Source organism: Rhamphochromis sp. 'chilingali', assembly GCF_963969265.1.
Source record: "Rhamphochromis sp. 'chilingali' genome assembly, chromosome: 4".
NCBI lineage: Eukaryota > Metazoa > Chordata > Actinopteri > Cichliformes > Cichlidae > Rhamphochromis > Rhamphochromis sp. 'chilingali'.
Window position 1 is genome coordinate 11,558,761 of NC_137948.1, and position 19,822 is coordinate 11,578,582.

The 19,822-nt window shown below is 40.0% G+C and overlaps 2 protein-coding genes across 3 annotated transcripts; one reads left to right on the forward strand and one right to left on the reverse strand.

The window, feature by feature from the left end:
* Nucleotides 1-773: 773 nt before the first annotated feature.
* On the forward strand, nt 774-3,176 carry ndufb7 (NADH:ubiquinone oxidoreductase subunit B7). The gene is made up of 3 exons (XM_080879598.1): nt 774-1,031; nt 2,363-2,531; nt 3,014-3,176. The coding sequence occupies exons 1-3, from the start codon at nt 920-922 to the stop codon at nt 3,099-3,101; spliced, it is 369 nt and encodes a 122-aa protein (XP_080735724.1). The 5' UTR covers nt 774-919; the 3' UTR covers nt 3,102-3,176.
* Nucleotides 3,177-3,352: 176 nt separating this feature from the next.
* tecrb (trans-2,3-enoyl-CoA reductase b) lies at nt 3,353-19,695 on the reverse strand. Of its 2 annotated transcripts, XM_080879597.1 has the most exons (12): nt 19,590-19,695; nt 15,223-15,273; nt 10,011-10,062; nt 9,848-9,892; nt 9,633-9,736; nt 6,629-6,744; nt 5,874-5,979; nt 5,640-5,712; nt 5,484-5,527; nt 5,333-5,390; nt 4,805-4,893; nt 3,353-3,983 (listed from the first exon to the last, which is right to left on the reverse strand). In XM_080879597.1, the coding sequence occupies exons 1-12, from the start codon at nt 19,602-19,604 to the stop codon at nt 3,810-3,812; spliced, it is 927 nt and encodes a 308-aa protein (XP_080735723.1). In that variant the 5' UTR covers nt 19,605-19,695; the 3' UTR covers nt 3,353-3,809. The 2 variants fall into 2 exon arrangements, with proteins under 2 accessions (XP_080735723.1, XP_080735722.1); XM_080879596.1 differs by lacking the exon at nt 19,590-19,695 and having other exon boundaries at nt 15,223-15,565.
* Nucleotides 19,696-19,822: the final 127 nt, after the last annotated feature.

The following is a 19,822-nucleotide window of genomic DNA, read 5'->3' on the forward strand; positions in this document are numbered from 1 at the left end:
GGTCTTTGTTTCATACACCATCACTCAAAGCTATTTAGTTAACTAACATGACCATAAAAATAATAATGAATTAATTAGAGTTTAAACATTAATAATATTACTTATATTAATCATTAATAATAATGAAAATATAAGCTAGTTGATGAGGTTTCAGCTCTGGAAAAATTAACTTTGTCTTAATGTATGCTCAGCTATCCATGAAAGGAAGTCCCAAAAAGTTGACTCTGTTTTTCTCGATGCAACGTTTTCCTCCTTGACTACATCTATGAAAAAAATTCTGGCGTCTTCCCCTTTTCTTTTCTGCCTGCCAGCTCCATCTTCAACATCCTTTGTTCAATGTAGACTAACCCTGAACTCCACATGTCCAAACAATTTCAGCTTTGTCTCTAAAGCTGAGCTATCCCTCCTGGTCACTCCCAGTGACAATCTAACATCTTTAGCTCTGCGTCTTATCTTATTGTCATTGCCACCGTCTCCAAAGCGAAGAGAAATCCATATCTAAAAAACAAAACAAAAAGATTTCATTGAAGGCACCAGTGCAATGCTGGACAGCATTTAGGTAAGTGACAACTCTGCAGTTCTGATTGACAAAAGCACAAACTGTTTTGATGAGTTGTGAGATTCAAATGAGAAACTCATCAGTAGTAGTGAATTATATGTAGAAACAACAGTTTACAAAAATACAACGAGAAAGGTGAATTGGAGTGCAGTGACGGGGTAACAAGCGGAACCTTTCTCATTTGTCTTGTTTCCCGACTGGCTCGGCTGTTTTTTTCCGGTGACAGCCGGAAGTGGTAGCAGGAGGCTTGTGGAGGTGACCGAATGGCTGATAGCAGGATAATTCTGTAAAGATTTCGTTAGCGCCAAACAAAAGCGACCAGAATTTGTTGATTTCAACAGTGTACGTTTACTCGGTGTCATGGGAGCCCACCTGGTCAGAAGATATGTCACCGAGACGGACACCGAACCCGACCCGGCGAAGAAATTCGAGTTCGACCCGCAGTTCGGCTTTGCAGAAAGGAAGGAGAGAGGTTGGTCTGCAGCTAGCAGCTCGGCGTCTTTTACAGCTGCATTATTTATTTATTTTTTTTATTAATTGAGACTGGAATTGATTTATTAGCAGCTAGTTTGGCCTGTCAAGTGTTAGCTTACGTTAGCTTTGCGGTAATGTGTTGGTTAGCTTACCAGCTAACTGGTTTTGTTAGTTTGTCATGAGCTGTACCAGGATTTCGGCACAGATTACTCATGAAGGGGATTCTTATCTCCGTTTCTGTCACAAGAAAGTTGTATTTTCATGGTTGCATTGCACAACTGGTTTAATCACTCACAGTTCAGATTAGGCTAGAAACTTTCTATGGACCTCTGTGCCAAGATACTTGGAGTCAGATGTACAAAAGTATACAAACAAAGTCTATACTGACAAAGTTTACTCTTCTCAAGAGTTTAGTTTGAGCATTCTCTTTCGCAACAGTTTACATAAGACCTGAGTGTTCATCAAACTACAATTAGACATCCTGTCTAGAAATGGAGGAAATTCTCGATTCTCATGATGAATGGGCGTCACAAAAGCAACTTCAAAATGCCTACCTCTGACTTGCTTAACCTATATTTATGTATCCACTGTAATAAAAGTGGCAGAAGTCCTCTAGGAAGCTCCTCAATACTACTTTGGGGAGATGAGGCAAAGCTATCTAAAATACACAGAGAGATCCTTGGTCGCAAAAAAATGATTTTTCCCAGGATACTATATTTAGCAGAGGTACATATTCATATAGCAACAACAATCATTTTAAAGAACGTTTTAATGCAGTGTAAAGAATCTGTACAGAGAACCCCAATTATCCAGCAGGCCACTTTTGGCAAACACTTAGCGACGGTGGGAAAAATAACTCATTTTTACTAGGAAGAGACTTCCAGTAGAACCAGGTCCTTGGAAGAACTTCTGTCTCCAATCGCCACATGGGGGGTGAGGGGAAAGGGTAGAGAATAAGAATGAATTTCCTGTTTGAAACAGTTCTGACCTCGACCCAGCTGGCACGTTTTTGTGTGATATTGAAAGGGCTGTAAAGTTAAATCACCCCAGAAACTTTGATAAAATCAAACCATTTTGTGCAAGCAATGGTTTGAAAAGTGTCAGAAGCAACTACTTTTGTGATTAACTTTTACTGCTTTCTCAGTATCTTCAATCAAGACATGAAAATGTTTGGTGATATTAGTTTAGCCATATTGTGTTTATCCATAATTGTGACTAAGAATAAGGTCAGACCAATTACTTTTTATTGCAAGCTTCTATATCATATTCTATTTAGCACATCAGGGTGTTTTACTTGGTAATAATTCAAAATTTGTGTCCCTTTGTCAGAGATGATTGCGACACAGGAGCAGATGAACTTGGCCCAGTTGCCTGTGGAGCAGAGGGACTACTGTGCCCATTACCTCCTGAAACTCATGAAGTGCAAGAGGGACAACTGGCCCAACTTCTTAGCCTGCAAGCATGAGAGACACGACTGGGACTACTGCGAGCACCAGGAGTAAGTGCTTACAGTTGTATAGACATTGTTGTTAGTGCTGCAATTTAAAACGATAAATAATAATCAAACTTAAAAATAAAACTTAAAAAAAACCCATATATATAAAGTGAAAACTGAGGTCTGCTCCTATGAGTAGATCTTTATATATGGTAGATTCACTTTTTTAAAACTATTGATATTGAGGAAGCATGTATTACTGTCAGATGTAAATAAATCTTAGCCACACATGATTCATATCTAAAATACTTATGAAGTCTATGAAAACAATCTGGTCATGCGGAGTCTAAAAAACACAAGGTCCATTTAGCTTTCCTTTAACCTCCTAAGAGCCGAACTCTTTCATGGCATGCATTTTTAATTTCTCTTTTTACTATTTGGGCTGAGTAGAGCAACTAGTTTTCTTCTTCGAGTATCAAAGCAACACAAAACCCCAGATTTCATCAATAAACTTCACCCTGATGCTTGTGTGTTTCTGCCTGCAGCTATGTGATGCGTATGAAAGAGTACGAGAGGGAGAGGAGGCTCCAGCTGAGGAAGAAGAGAATTGAGGCTCAGGCTCAAGCGGCATAATCAGTTCATCCTCTGATTCTACTTCTTTGTATATACCTGCTACTGTTCACATTAAACAATATTGTTTAAGCTCTACATCCAGCATCTTATTACCGAAAATACAAACTGATGTTATAAAAGACAACTCAGCCTATTCAGATGAACCATTTCACCATAAAATGATTTTGATTTATTTGATCATTACTGTTTTAAAAGGTAATTTTCAAGTAGTGTAGATGTCATGAATTAACCTGAAATGACACAACCACATGTTGGTTTACTTTTTTAATAAATTACATCAGACATTAACAAATTAAGTTCTGTCACGGTTTCAGATTTAGATTTATGGAAATAAAAACTGAGAACTCTATGCTGAATATCACCAGGTGCAAATTCAACCCCTAAACAACAGTACTGGATGAAAAAAAGGAACTGGTGTCATATATACACTGGTTAGTTTAAGGGTGAAAACTGCTCTGGGAAAGCAAACATACATCAAAACTCAATTTACCAATCAGGGTTTGTCTGTCTTCAATAAAAATTTTTTAGAGCAATACTAGTGTTTTACATTCTCACACAAAACAAAAGGGGACAGACTACAGGAAGGGAAAACAAAGGTTGAACATCATGGGGGGGAAAAAAAACAGGCTCCTTTTTCCCAGTGTAGGTTTTAAAGCAAGGAAAAGGGGAGGGTTTGATTCCTACAAACAGGCAGTGCTGACTAGTCCTCTACAGGATGAAAGGCAGGATGGGCGAGCGGAGAGGAGGGTAGTCTCGGAACTCCTTCAGGTAGCTGCGGTGCTTCCCCTTTGCCCAAACGGTCATCTGGATGAAGCCCACCAAAGTAAAGAAGGCCACTGGCAGACACTGGGTCATGAGGGTGAAACCAAGCCAGGAGCCCAACTGCAGGAGGAAGGAGAAGGATGTGAGACATAAACTTTCCTTTTCCCCTTATCTGGTTCCTTTGTCACTACACTCCTACAGAGACGGTTGTCAACAGTGAGCTGTACACTGAGTTTTCAGATTTTTATGAATCCATATACATGTGATGGAAATGACTTTTTTTCCACTAAAGATTAATGAGGTAACTACACAATGGATTTACTTTACAGTCAGATTAAAATCTGGTGGGATGAACAGATTTTTTCCCCCCCACCACCAATCATTGACCTAACTTCCAGACTTCAGAATCCAATCACTAGATTGTCAAACAGAGCTCCAACAATCCAACTACAAGTCCAAAAATTCTGCTGTAAGACATCAAAGGTCCTGGGTCCATAACCTGACCGATGAACAACGTATAGTTCTCTCAAGGAGAAAAGCCAGTTATGCGATAAAGATGTACTAATGCCACCAGAGGGCAGCAAACTCTTTGATTAATGCAGCAGTTCTGAACCCTTCAGACTTGCTCCCCCCCTTGAGAAGAAGGAAAAAAGGCTGTTAACAACAAAAGGGTCCGGAGTTGAATTAAAGCACAAGGAAAGCAAAGGGGGGGGAAGATTAAATCTGCAGTTTCAATCCATATTTTCCCCCAGACCTATACTGGCTCACCCCATAGTTTAACAAACTGAACATACTTCAATACAAGTGAGACACTACAATTTATATATTCAAGTGAGAGAACATTCAGCTGCATGGTTAAAGCATCAATGACCCTCTTAAAACTGATTTGTTACTACAGTGGACAGAAAACCTTTAGCCACCAAAGTCATTAAACCTGTTACCTCATAGGTGTAGTTGGGACAGGAGACCAGCAGAAAGATCCAGGTGAAGGGGTTCTTGGTTGGATAGGGAATCTTCCTGGTCTTAGAGCCTGGATTTAGGGTGGGTGAATGAAAATTCAAAATATTTTCAATCCATGCAGTCATCTTTAGTTTTATTATTTGCTGACAGAATAATGTTTTGTTTAAAACTACTGAGACTGCAGAGAGACCACAATTTTATTTTTCAGTCAGATTTGGACTATGAAAATAGCACGCGCGCACACACACACGAAACCAGGGTTCTATATGAAGTTTCTATATGAAGTTTTTATTTTACATTGAAAATGTCTAATGTCACATATTATACTTCATTATAACTTATCAACATCTTGAGGAAGTCACTTTTTGTTCATAGTCATAGGTGTAGTTTGAGTTTTTGTCATTTTCTATTAGGAAATATTAAAATCATAATACTCTTCAAATATTATTTCTAGAAAGAGAAGAAAAGGTATGGAGATATTGATGTACAGATTTGACAGGTGTGTTTACCTGGTGGACGAAGGTTCCGAAGAGCAATGTGGATGGAGAAGTTGCCGATCTGACAGAACTGGAAAAAGAAACCATGTCACTCCTAACGTGTTAAATCAAAACAAAACAAAAAAAGTGTTTTAAAAAAATCTAATCGTAGAAATGTTCTTACCAAGAATATGATGAGGGCAATTCTTATCTGTTGCTCCCCATAAACTGCAAGAGAGGCAATCAATGTAATCAGCAAAGGGGGAAAAAAAGAGTTACAATGACACACTGGCACGTGTGAGCGTTGATTGTAAGAAATTGTAGCTGCATGCATACTCACTGGGTGGCGTATATAGCGGGTGGTTGATGTAATAAGCCATCCATGCTGCAAAGCCCCAGTAGTAGGTACAGTTCTAAAACAGAATGTGACAGAAGCATTGTCAGCCCAACATTTTCAGTCAGAAAATGAAACACTTTTCATCTTGTACCGTACTTAAACCAGATCTTCAAAACACATATTTGTATGCGGTAAGGTAACATGGATGAATGTAAATGATATGCATTTCTAAATCACCTTGAAGATGTTGCGTAACGGCATTGTTCCATGAGAGAAGCGATGGACAAACAGCGTCTCCAGGAGTCTCTTAACGTAGTGGAAAGAGTGACACATACAGGCAAGACTGGAAAAATATAGGCACTTGATTAGCCTTATTAAATTTTTTTTTTAAATAACTTAAAAAATATTGGCGGCTGCTAGTATTTTTTAAGCCTTGCTGCCTCCCCGGCAGGGTGACAACAATAACCCATCAGCCTTTTTAAAATAAATAAAAAAATAAAATAGGTGTCCTTCATTAAGTTGCAAACAAAGCAATGCTTCTTTTAGTTTAGATTATTTAATGCAACTTTCTTTTGACTGCTTACAGCAAGTTTCTGGGGTTCTGTCAGACTACAGACTAGTTCACATTTAATAAAATCCATTTATAAACCGATGAACACAGTTTGTAGTCTACATCTAAAATTCTGGCAGGTCATTAGTTTGATCCTAAATGTGCAATGTTCACACTATACGACCACATTTGACACCACTGAGCTAAAATAAGGCAAATACAAACACTGATAAGCAGACATTAAAGTATTTGATATACAATTAGGGATAAAACTCATCAACACTAAGCTTACAATGTTGTTTACTACAGCTAAAGCTTTATATTTAGGTGACAGGCACAAGAGTGTTATCTTCTATTTGAGCTGTTGAGATGGTCACAAAAGAGGACAAGCAGGCTCTGTTTGACTACCTAAGTGTTCTGAAAGTGTGTTTGAGACACTCACTGTACAACCCAGTGTTTACTGGTGGTAAAGTCATATTTGGGTGGGTAGATGAAGGGAACCCTGAAGTAGAACAACAGATAGATGACCAGTGGACCGGTGTACTCTGTTAGGAAAACCTGGAAAAACAAAAAAAAACAAAGGAACAAGAAAGATTAGTCAGAACTTTGGAGACTCAAACAATGAACATACACTCTCAGTTATTTTAACCTTGGTCATACAGTGGGGCAAAAAAGTATTTAGTCAGCCACCGATTGTGCAAGTTCCCCCACTTAAAATGATGACAGAGGTCAGTAATTTGCACCAGAGGTACACTTCAACTGTGAGAGACAGAATGTGAAAAAAAAAAAAATCCATGAATCCACATGGTAGGATTTGTAAAGAGTTTATTCGTAAATCAGGGTGGAAAATAAGTATTTGGTCAATAACAAAAATACAAGTCAATACTTTGTAACATAACCTTTGTTGGCAATAACAGAGGTCAAACGTTTACTATAGGTCTTTACCAGGTTTGCACACACAGTAGCTGGTATTTTGGCCCATTCCTCCATGCAGATCTTCTCGAGAGCAGTGATGTTTTGGGGCTGTCGCCGAGCAACACGGACTTTCAACTCCCGCCACAGATTTTCTATGGGGTTGAGGTCTGGAGACTGGCTAGGCCACTCCAGGACCTTCAAATGCTTCTTACGGAGCCACTCCTTTGTTGCCCGGGCGGTGTGTTTTGGATCATTGTCATGTTGGAAGACCCAGCCTCGTTTCATCTTCAAAGTTCTCACTGATGGAAGGAGGTTTTGGCTCAAAATCTCACGATACATGGCCCCATTCATTCTGTCCTTAACACGGATCAGTCGTCCTGTCCCCTTGGCAGAAAAACAGCCCCATAGCATGATGTTTCCACCCCCATGCTTCACAGTAGGTATGGTGTTCTTGGGATGCAACTCAGTATTCTTCTTCCTCCAAACACGACGAGTTGAGTTTATACCAAAAAGTTCTACTTTGGTTTCATCTGACCACATGACATTCTCCCAATCCTCTGCTGTATCATCCATGTGCTCTCTGGCAAACTTCAGACGGGCCTGGACATGCACTGGCTTCAGCAGCGGAACACGTCTGGCACTGCGGGATTTGATTCCCTGCCGTTGTAGTGTGTTACTGATGGTGACCTTTGTTACTTTGGTCCCAGCTCTCTGCAGGTCATTCACCAGGTCCCCCCGTGTGGTTCTGGGATCTTTGCTCACCGTTCTCATGATCATTTTGGTTGGTTGGTGGTTGGATGCATCAGCAGGGATGATGAGACAGAGTACCGGGCTGTGGTCGACTCCTTTGTCACGTGGTGTGAGCAGAATCATCTGCAGCTCAACGTGGCAAAGACCAAGGAACTGATCGTGGACTTCAGGAAGACCAGGAAACACTTGACCCCTGTTTCAATCCAGGGGGTCAGTGTTGACATTGTGGAGGACTATAAATACCTTGGAGTACACATTGACAATAAACTGGACTGGGCTAAAAACACCACAGCACTTTACAGGAAGGGCCAGAGTCGTCTCTATTTTTTGAGGCGACTGAGGTCCTTCAACATCTGCCAGAAAATGCTGAGGATTTTCTATGAGTCTGTGGTGGCCAGTGCGATCCTCTATGCTGTTGCATGCTGGGGGAGCAGGCTGAGGGTCGCAGATGCCAACAGACTTAATAAACTGATCCGTAAGGCCAGCAATGTTGTGGGGATGGAGCTGGACTCCCTCAAGGTGGTGTCGGAGAGGCGGATGCTGTCCAAGATAAAGACAATGTTGGATAACACCTCCCACCCACTCCATGACATGTTGGTCAGTCACAGGAGCTCGTTCAGTGAGAGACTGAGATTACCGAAAAGCACCACTGAACGACACAGGAAATCATTCCTGCCTGTGGCCATCTCCCTGTACAACGCATCCACTTAACACACTGTTTGCTGCTACAACTACACATGTTTCTTTTCCAAATATTTATTTATAAGTGACTTATGTATGTATGTATGTATATATATGTATATATTGTACTATTCTTAGTTAGCGTATTGTCTGTCTTGTCTTAATGTTGGTTTAAAATGGAGCACTGTAACAAAAAATAATTTCCCCCAGGGATCAATAAAGTATTCTGATTCTGATTCTGATTCTGATTTTGACCCCACGGGATGAGATCTTGCGTGGAGCCCCAGATCGAGGGAGATTATCAGTGGTCTTGTATGTCTTCCATTTTCTGATGATTGCTCCCACAGTTGATTTTTTCACACCAAGCTGCTTGCCTATTGTAGATTCACTCTTCCCAGTCTGGTGCAGGTCTACAATACTTTTCCTGGTGTCCTTCGAAAGCTCTTTGGTCTTGGCCATGGCGGAGTTTGGAGTCTGACTGTTTGAGGCTGTGGACAGGTGTCTTTTATACAGATGATGGGTTCAAACAGGTGCCATTCATACAGGTAACGAGTGGGGGACAGAAAAGCTTCTTACAGAAGACGTTACAGGTCTGTGAGAGCCAGAGATTTTCCTTGTTTGAGGTGACCAAATACTTATTTTCCACCCTAATTTACGAATAAATTCTTTACAAATCCTACCATGTGGATTCATGGATTTTTTTTTCCACATTCTGTCTCTCACAGTTGAAGTGTACCTCTGGTGCAAATTACTGACCTCTGTCATCATTTTAGGTGGGGGAACTTGCACAATCGGTGGCTGACTAAATACTTTTTTGCCCCACTGTAAATTATTTTCCATCTGCTTGTCCTGCATCTCCCTGCAGAGTCAAAACAACCTTCACTGTCAAAGTCGACTTCTGTGTAGCAAATTAACCTCAAAGTTAGGTCTAAACGTCTGACCCACAAACACACACTCAATTTCTACACACAGGGAAAACTCTATATAGCTCTGCTTGATCCCACTTGCACTGATGTATCTGGGCTTGACAGGGCTGTTGGACCCATTCATGGCAGCACAATATGTTCCTGTCTTTGGAGCTGTCTTTGTGTTGTACTCACTGTGACCCAGCTGATCTGAGCTCCCAGGTCTCTGAAATAGAAGGTGGCTGTAGTCCCTACAGGAAGATGCTGCAGAACGTCCTCGTCCTTCAGAGACTTCCCCTCTGAAAAACACACGTTACTTAATATGAGATTTAAAATGTATTTAAAATAAATAAATTACAAAAATAAATGATTTAAAGTCAGAAGGAAAACATTGATTTAAGTGGACCTACTTGGGTCAAGGCGAATGGACTGTCGGGCTGGGTACCACTGAGGATCTGAAACAAACAAAACCAGATCTTCTTAAGACTGTTTTGATGTATTTATCTAGGCTACGTTAGAAGATTTCCTTGATCTTGACTTAGATTTATGAGGCTGCAGACAGATGGCACTCACGGCTTTTGTGGAACATAGACTTGATCTCCCCGATGGTGGCATTTGGCTCAACCTACAAATAACATCACAATAAATAAGTGCAGGGACGTGTACATACAAAGGAACAGATAATAACCCTGTTTTCCATTCATGATGGTGATTAGGGGTAAATTTAGCTTTGACTGTGTGCGCACACCCCATGGATGTGAGCTATTTAACAGCTGGTATTAGGGTTTCAAAGAAACTTGGCACAGAGACACACAGCCAAAGTACACAACCTCATGCCAGGCTGCCAGCAATGGCTCAACAACCCCCCAATATAAAAAAGGAATGACGACGAAACAGAAACACGAAGAGCGCACAAAGGTAAATATGGACATGAACAGTTGTTACAGGACAACAAACAGTGAAACCCTGGGGAATTAGCTTGAATCTTGTTGTTTAAAGTAATAATCACTGTCACAATTATTTGAACAAGGGGTTTTATCTGTTTAAGCTAAGGAGGCATGCATTCAAACAAAACGAACAACCAAAACAAAACTACAGTCTGCTTTTAGCAGGTTGACAGTGTGGTGAGTTCTGCTAATCTTAGGGCACATACTAACTTCTAATGTTATCTGTGATATGATTTATTTGGAGCAATGTACAATTAGGCAGAAATGAATTTAACATCTTTGTGTCATCTGACTCCAAGCATACTGCCATTATAAAATCTGGCACAGATACAGTGGTCCCTCGCGGTTCACCTTTTGCGGCCTCGTGGACTTTTTTGGTGCAATTATGCCTGTTTTTCTTTCTTTCTTTTTTTGTGCATTGTGTTCTCCGCCCTGATTGGCTGTAAACCATTGTCAATCAATCTCGTGCTGTGTCTCCTGCACAGTATAGATTGCATTCAGCTTGTCAAATTTACATAAATCTTCAATCGCGAGCAGTGTGACTCTGCTGTGCTGTACTGTATGTAAGTTTTCTCCCTAACAAACAACAATGTCCACGAAACGTTTTGCACCGTCAGGTGCCTTTGGTTTCGTTCTATAATACAAAGGTTTGAACTTTGAGAGTGTTTAAACAAGAGAGAAAAGTGTGACAATATTCATGCCTGTCTGAGAAAAGTGTATACTGAGGGGTTTTACAGCCTTAAAACATCTATAATAACTGTAATAAATAAAGTTGGCTACTTCGCGGATTTCACTTATCTCCCGTGATAAACGAGGGGCCACTGTATACATTTCTACATGACAAAAGTGTCATATTGTTATTCCAACAACGCCATACATTTGATATTCTGGATATCTATAATTGAGCCATTTGTAAATATTAGAGCTATTTTGACATTTTTTAACTTTATAATATATTGTCTTATTTAATTTAGTTCAGTCTGTTACTGTTCTTATGGTCTTAGAGCAACTGTAACAACATATTTTCCTTGGGAATTAAGTATTTGATTCTGATCCTGTTCCACTTACTAGTGCCCATAAAACTGAGACAAGCCGGGGCAAGTCTGACCGCGAGAGCTGTGCGTCAGCCTGATTTATTTACCTTAAAAGGGAGGTACTTCAACCTCCTCTAACAAACAAAACATACAAGAAAACTGTTTCTGCTGAAAATGGAAACAACAAACTTCTCTCACCAGTTAAGGTGAAAACACCATCAAGTACAACCAGGCTATGGAGGAGGAGATGGCAGCAACTGGTGGTCAGTGATCTTAATGTAAACAAATGACCCAAAGAATTGCTGGAGCACTCGCTAACTGCGCTGAATATGACAGGAAGAGCAAGCAGATTGAAAATGAAGGTTTTAAGCATCTTGTTAAAAAACTCAACCCAAGCTTCAACTTCTTGGTACAAAATATTTTTTTGTGTTTTACTATTTGACAATATTTTAACCACAATAAGGTTAATTTAAAGACAGTTGTTTTATACTTCAACTTAAAATTTCCAGGGAAAACACTACCTAAGCTAAATTTGTGCTTACATTTGGTTTATAATATGTCACTGGATATACTGCTGGGTCACTACTATTGTACTATAACGCTGCTGCGGGCACCTTTTTCAGTAGTCGCTCTTTGAATTAGGTACGGTCTCATAAACAGCAGTAGCTCATAAAAAAAGGAAAATGTCTTTCATTTACTTTAACTTGCTAAAATGCTGCTGTTTGCAAGCTGTGAGTATCAATAACACAACCCTCGATGAACCTGCGTTTCTTTCCATCTGGGAACCAGGGACCTTTTTTGCACATTGGGTGATTGTGAGAACCACTACACTAAGTTAAGACTAAAATGCCATTACAGTTTCTTAGCCAGGCCAGCACTTTTCAGTGTAGACAGTTTAGCAATGGTAAGCCATCTCTGCAATTGTCTTTAAAAAAGGATGGGAACTATTTTTTAAGCTTTAAATCAAACTTGCATTGTCTTGCTGATTGCTTATTTCAGTGCTCACAAGGAGTGTAAGGAGATACTGCTTTACATTCTGTCATCATCTGCCTGTTGAAGTGTCGCTCCCTCGTCTTGGCTTTCAAAGATCGTGTGACAAATCAGTAGTAGACTGAGCAGGTCTGCTGCTGTAATTGACTTGGCTTCTGTTCATGTCCCCCCGAAGACTACATGCCATTTTCAGCAGGATGACATCACTATGGTTGAATTAGATGGACCAACCACCTCTCTGGACTCCCACTCTTTCTGCAGGCCTCATTTAGTATGAAGTCAGTCAGTCATATACACACACTGAGCCAGACATAATACAGAACTTGATTTTTATTTATTTATTTTTTTAAATGTGTCACACAGCTTGTCAGTTTAGCTCCGTTAGCCTACTTTGGAGGACCAAGCCTCTCTCCCAAAGGGCCTTCTGTCCAGATTCCAAATCTATATCTGTCACATCTGTCAAGCTGCCTCCAAAGAGGTGATAAGATTGATGATGTTATCACCATAGAAACTCTGCTAAGCTGACAACAGAGTATAATCCCATAAGGATACAACCTTATACTCTGCGGTCCTGAGGAGTAGCCTTCAATAAGCAGAGTCTGCCGTGGCTGATCACACCGTGAATTTGAGTAATGCAACTCTACACTCACCGGACTCACAACAGCAATACACTAAACAGTTCTAATGCAAGAGCAATAACCTGCAGGCTGAGCACTAACAATTTAAATCTGTCAAACATTACAATAACATAAGCACAGGGGGAGTAGAAATAACTGTAAATATGCCTGATAAAGTTGGCTTAAACATCCTTTCAAAGTAAATATGGCTAATGCAGTGCTGATACCCACTTAGTCCCAACTGTAAACACAACTGAAGTCCATCAGTCAACACATTGGTCAAATGTAACAGCGGTGCAAATGGTTTGTTGTATTGCAGAAAAAGGGCACACATTTCAAAATTAAAAAGAAATTTAAAACTGATGTTAAATGTCAATGAATGTAAAGTCTAAAGCAATCTTGTACTAATTCTGCTTCTGTTGTGATAGATTTTATAGCTACTAAAGCTGTTAGAGTTAAACTGATGCAATCAACAGACTATTGTTCATATTTTTTGTCTTAATATCTTATGTATCTTCAAACAGGTTCAATCACATTTTGGAATAAACAGCACAAACGCAGAAATATTTGCATTTTTCAAAGACTGTAGGAGTGGTTAAATAGGGCCAAACCTGAATCTCATACATATACGCACACTTTATATATATGATCAATATAATTGTCATGATTAATACCACTGACCAGACAGTGACAAACAAGAAGTAAATCTGAAAAACTACATATGTGCTGCAATACTGTAGTAGCTGCTCAATTTAAGGTGCATTTCTATAGTAGAAATCATTCTTTTGCTCTTATGCTGCAGTCACACTGTGGAAAACAGTGGTTAGAGACAACAGCTCCACCAAAATTACTGCAACGTGTGCAAAACTGACTCCAGGTCTGTGAACACCCACAGTTTGTAGCATTCTTTAAAGTTTCTTTGGTGTGCAAAGACAGCAAAAAAATAGCAATAAGATCGATTTAGTTTGCTATTGAAAGGACTTGTGTTGTCAATTATACACAATCTGTTCGTTATAAAGTAGCAAAGATTGCAATGTGTTGCTGTCTGCATACATTGATAATCATATTAGCTACCTTCAGCCAGAAGCACATAGATTTGAAACAGAAATTCCTCAACAGATAGTGAAATTGTTGCTGCAGGACCCAGAATAACCAGAATACAACCAGTTGGCAACCAGTTGAATCAAGTCTCTCACTGCAAAGTGGTGAGTTGCAGTTGAGTTACGGTCATCGACTCAGACTGATTCCGAATGATTGTAACATGCTGAAAGACTCTCTGTGTCTAGAAATTACACGGCTACTTGCAAACCATTGCCAATATGCAAAACAAACAGCTGTTAGTCTGAGTTGGGCTGTGACTGTTTGGAGACAGGATGCCTCCCACCAGGTGTCCTGTAACCTCAAAAGTGCCCAAATGTTGAGGGTGTTGCATGTTGAACTTCTGAGCAACCAGCTGTTCGTCACACCTACTTGTGATTGTTCACAATCACCAGGCAACCACTCAAGTGTGGTTCTGGTCATATTTTATAAAGTGTCATAGTGCAACATGGGAATGCCTTGAAAGTGTCTAGCAATATTTAATCATACATTATCAACATATTTCACTGCACATAAGCGCATGCATGTCTGAGGCCATGCACAACTGTGATTGCATTTATATTGTAATGCCCAGTGCTTTAAGTGAACCATCTGTCCGACCACTCCAAAATAATAAGTGTGGGATAAATACAGGCTACAGATGTAACACAAGACTGCATTAGGCTGCAGTTGTTACTCTTATTTTGTACATGTCTTCTTGTATGTGCGTCAATAACCTCTACCATATCCAGATAAATAAAACCAGTAGTGCTGTGCTGTATGTATGAAAGGCACTTCTGTGTGTGCACCATTTACAGACAGCAGCACTCAAAGGCTGCGCACACCCACTGACAGACAGTGGGGACTACAGCTATAGCAGCTTTTCCATGTTCTAGAAAACACCTGACTTACATAAAAAGACCATTCTACTGAAGTATAAGGAGAGAAATATTGGGTCTGTTGGACTGAGCAGAGAAGCAATGATTACATGTGCACAAGCAGTTTTTAAAAAGATCAGGTATCAAACTAAGTTAGGTGTGAAAGTAAAATTAAAGTTGCATAAATATTTAAGAAAAAAAAGGTTCCACAAATGTGTAAAAAAAGAGGACTGACGTCTTACCTTGTCCAGGAAGCAGAGCTTGTCCTTGGTCTTGGCGTCCAGAATCTCCACCTCAAAGAAAACAACAGCCTTTTTAGTTTTTTTGGCAGGTTTGCGTTTACTCTGGGCTTGGACCGGCAGCGGGGCCGGCACTACTGCCCCGTTAGCCACCCTTTTGTTGCCTGTGGCCTCTAATGCTAGGGCATCCATGTCCACAGTTCTTCTCCTGCTCTCGGTTTATTCCCGTCTTCCCCTCAGTTCTCTCGTCACTCTCCACCTCTCAAATGTTTATCTCAGATGCGGGCTAAGCTGGAGAAGAGAGAGGAGGCTCTCAGCTGTGGAAATAAATCTGTCTCTCCCTCTACCATTCTTTTACTCTCCCTCCCTCCCTGTCTGCACCCCACTCATTCCTTCACTTCTGTTGTGCCACTTTAACTCCCAGGCGACCCCTGCAGCACAAACATATGCCGCCTGTGTGTGTGTGTGTGTGCGCATATGTAGGAATGCCCAGTATTCCCCAGCTGTCACCTGTGTTTATCATTAAAGAAACTTCAGGAGCTGAGAGCAACAGCTTCCTTTCAGAGCTGCAGTGACTTGCATTTGAAATATAACTCGTTTCTAAAAACAGACGCCTGATGACCACTGACACTTCTCAACTCCCAGCTAAGTAGGATGATGAAGAAGAGGTAGAGTGACAACACCCCTTTCTAGTTAGACCCCCCAGTCTTCATCTACCCAGCTAAATATAAAACACCTCCTGCTAAGTCCACATAACCTGACCTCTCCCTACAGACCCCACAGCCATCTGTGTCTATTTTGTGATGTCACGCTCTTACTGTTAACCATACTATGCTGACATTCAATCAGCTCCTAACTTCAACCCCCATGTCCATCACTGTGACATCAGTTTAAGGTTTCACTATCACAGCCTACAGGAGTTTTACAGTATGAAACCAAACTGAACAGCCAAACGTCTCAGTCACATACGACTACAGTCGCCTATTTCTGCCACCTCAGGGTGATAATTCCCCCCCCCCCAAAGTCTGAGGGCTTAGTCAGGGTATTCCCCTTGGCAAACTTCGCCATTCCACTACCTAAGAACGAAGACTTGGGATACAATTTCAAAAAATGAATGAAAGACATGCAGTCACAAGTGGCAGCAGGATCAGATCCGAACTTGGATTTGGATGTGTAAATGCAGACCATCTTATGTAGCTAATTACCCGTATGTCCACTACATGTATCCAAACATCAGATTTAAACAGGGGCTAAATTTGAATGTTATTCTGGTTAAAAAAAAAAAAAAAAAAAAAAAAAAAAAAGGGGGGGGGGGGGGGGAATAAATAAAAAATAACTTCGTGTCGCTCATAATTTACTATTCAAGTTTTAAATGTCAGAATTGTGAACACTTGTTCACCTTCACACTGCTTTGATTAAATGTACAAGACTCAGATGACGCATTGACCATTGTTTGTCATTTTTGCAAGGCAGCCTGTCTGATTAAATGAAGTGATTTAATTAGTTTATTATTGTCCTGAAAAAGGTAGTCACATAGATTGGGAAGGGGAAAAAAAACGAGGCAGACACATGACAATGCTGCCGAGACTTTGGGAAAAATAATCCTATCTCAGTTTCTGTGTCAGGCATACCCTCCGCCTGAGCACCTCCCCCTGTCTCATCTATCTATATAAAAGCTCTGGCAGTGACTGTGCTGCTAATACACTCTGGGGTGAGAGTGGGAAACAGGGAGCACCAAGCTTAAGTGGACTTTCATAATGACTACACAGAACCTATTTATTCAAGGTAAGAGATCATTTTGAAATATTTTTCACCAATCAAAGTAGAAACATTTTGGCTTTGTATGCATTTCTAGATACTCATTACATGTTGATGACTGTGAAGTTGCTCTCTGGTGCTATCTTGTGTAAATGCATTAAAACAGAGATTAAACAGTTAAAACCAAAAAGTCACACTAATGTTTTGGAAGAATCATGAGCTATGACACCTGCAGCCTAATTTATTTTTATCTTCATAGGTAACTCTCTGAGGAGGCAGTTAACTAAAATATATACATATATATAAAAGTAGGACAATAACATCAGAACAGACTGAATTTAGGATTTCGTGTTATCCAGTTAACTTCAGACTAAACCTGATTTTTAGGACTACAAAGGTGGTTCATTTCTTACTGGGCTACATCGCCATAGTAACTTATGCTATGAATCTAACCTGCTACAGAGAAGGCCATGTGCCAGAATATTTTATTTTATACTGGTTGATCTCTAGAGTAAAATGTCAATCATATATATTTAATCTCTGTAATATTCTGGATATTTGTAATTGAGCTATTCATATATATGTTAGACTCATGTCTTATATTTTGTAATATATTGTATTATTTCATTTAGTTCAGTCTGTCACTGTTCTTATTGTCTTGGAGCAACTGGAACCACATAATTTCCTTAAGGATTAATAAAGTATTCTGAGTCATATTTTTATATTACAGTTCTATCTGTAAAAAGCAGCCTTTCTGATGGCCGTACACTTGTGAATGTTTGTAATTTATCTGCCAATGCTACCACTTTTGTGTGAACGCGCAGGGGGAACCTGAGTATTAGCTAGTTAATAATCTGCTTCATGTGACTGCTTATCCTGACTAAGTGAATCTAGATAACAGAAAGACAGCCTGGGTATGTTGAATTCACTTCATCGTACAGAACCCAGGATGTGGTGGACTGATTTTAGCTCAAGTCAAGTTAGTCAAGATGACAGAGCGCTCTGAATCCAGTTTAGCTGTTTGGTTTCCAAAAGAGAAAGAACCACAGATATGATGTTAATTAAAGTTTAACATATGCATTTTGCTTCAAATGTCAGTGAACAACCATGCTTAATATTTATGAATACTGAACAATTTAATAGGTATTTTTGCCAAAAAATCTGAGTCGTAAATGGTAGTATAAACACCTGGTGTATTTGATTCCATGTGGCGCTGTCATACATCTGGTTATTACACAGTAACTCCATGTACACATCTAAAATGTTTAGAATTTTCAAATCCAACTAAAGGGCTTGTACACAAGTTCAGGAGGTGATAACTGACGAGATAAGCTGAGTCAGGCAGCTTGATCAGAGACCTAAGAGACAGTTATGCCCCATTGCCCAGTCAAGTTTTTATCCTGTACTGAGGAATGTTTGGCACCGTCCCATACTGGTTTTAGCCAGAGTTAGAAGAAATCACCAGAAATGTAATGAAGTACAATAAGTAGTCATAAATCAATGAAATGTATATATTTCTTTAAATTAACTCAACATAAGGGCTGCATGCCCTAGTGTGGTGTAGACAGATTGTAAGCATGGAAAAAAGCCCTTACAGTGCAAATAAAGTTGATGCAGTGTGAAGAAGACGAAATTGTTCAATTAAACCAATGTTTAATAAATGATTTAGTTTTATACAATTTAAAAGCATACAAGTATGCATTTTACTTCAGACATAATCTAATGGAGTTTGTTCTTAGATATTTTTAAAAATCTTTTTCGCTCTTTTTTTTCCTCATTTAAATTCTAATCCTGCCAACAGGTCTCAAAAGCGACACCTGTCAACGGAGAAAGGGGCAGCCAGAGCAGTTACTGGGTGGATTGGTTTCTGTCAGACTGCTTCAGATCCTGTCTGATGGGTTTTTTTGTGCTCATGAAACGGTTAACATCTGGAGAAACGTAAGGTGCTTGCACAAGTAAAACGGCTGTTTGAAACAGGAAGCTTTTCACGTTTGCGATAAAGCAGTAAAGAGGCCCTTATGCACATTTTTCCTTCTTAATATACAAATATCTAATTAATTTCACTCATTCCACCTCATTTAAAATGTATTTTTATTATTATTTTTTAAACCCACAGTTATACTACAGGGGTTAATTTAGAAGTGCTGAGATTGCGCACTTGACCGTTCACCTGCATTGGGTAAGAATAAGATAAGAAGCGCCATGAGTCACTCCGGCCAGAGATGGCGATGATGCCGAGCATTATCCTACCTACACCCAGTTATCAGTCTTCAGCTAACAGAGAAGTAGCCTACACTTTACAATGAGAACTTATCAAACGCTCAGCGTAAGTATAATTAATCATATCAGCGGGTGTTGTTTGTGTTTCGGATACAGGATTTGCCAATTAAACCGCGACTTTAACGACAACAGGCCACAGCACCTCGTTCATATAGGGCACAGTATATGAGAGGCGGCGATGCAGCAGCGTGCTATTTTCACTGCTCACGTTTAAAGCTTTTAATTTGAACCTCTTTTCGCTGATTTGGAGAATTGTCTGAGAACTTGTGGGATTATTTAATTAATTCATTTGTAGCCACACTGACGGGTAAAGTTTCATAGATACTACTTACCTCGTAGTGCTTCATCTTGGCAGTTTGCACCCCTTCCTTAGTATCCCAGATGAGTGACAGGAGACCGTCCAATCAGCGTAGTAATACACAACTGCTGAGGCACAGAGCCGTGTACCATAGGTCAGCACTGCGATCGCGCCGCAGCCAATCAGCTCCCGCATCAATTGCGCGTACACGCCCGGCTTATCAAGGATGTAGCCAATGGGACTTGAGCATTGGGAGCGGTCGCGTCT

Coding starts and splice junctions, on each gene's coding strand:
- ndufb7 (XM_080879598.1), top strand. CDS start 920: ATGGGAGCCCACCTGGTCAGAAGATATGTCACCGAGACGGACACCGAA. Junction 1,032..2,362: donor TGCAGAAAGGAAGGAGAGAG/GTTGGTCTGCAG, acceptor TCCCTTTGTCAG/AGATGATTGCGACACAGGAG. Junction 2,532..3,013: donor GACTACTGCGAGCACCAGGA/GTAAGTGCTTAC, acceptor TTCTGCCTGCAG/CTATGTGATGCGTATGAAAG.
- tecrb (XM_080879596.1), bottom strand. CDS start 15,411: ATGGATGCCCTAGCATTAGAGGCCACAGGCAACAAAAGGGTGGCTAAC. Junction 9,893..10,010: donor GTCTATGTTCCACAAAAGCC/GTGAGTGCCATC, acceptor TGTTTGTTTCAG/ATCCTCAGTGGTACCCAGCC. Junction 5,980..6,628: donor AGTAAACACTGGGTTGTACA/GTGAGTGTCTCA, acceptor ATATTTTTCCAG/TCTTGCCTGTATGTGTCACT.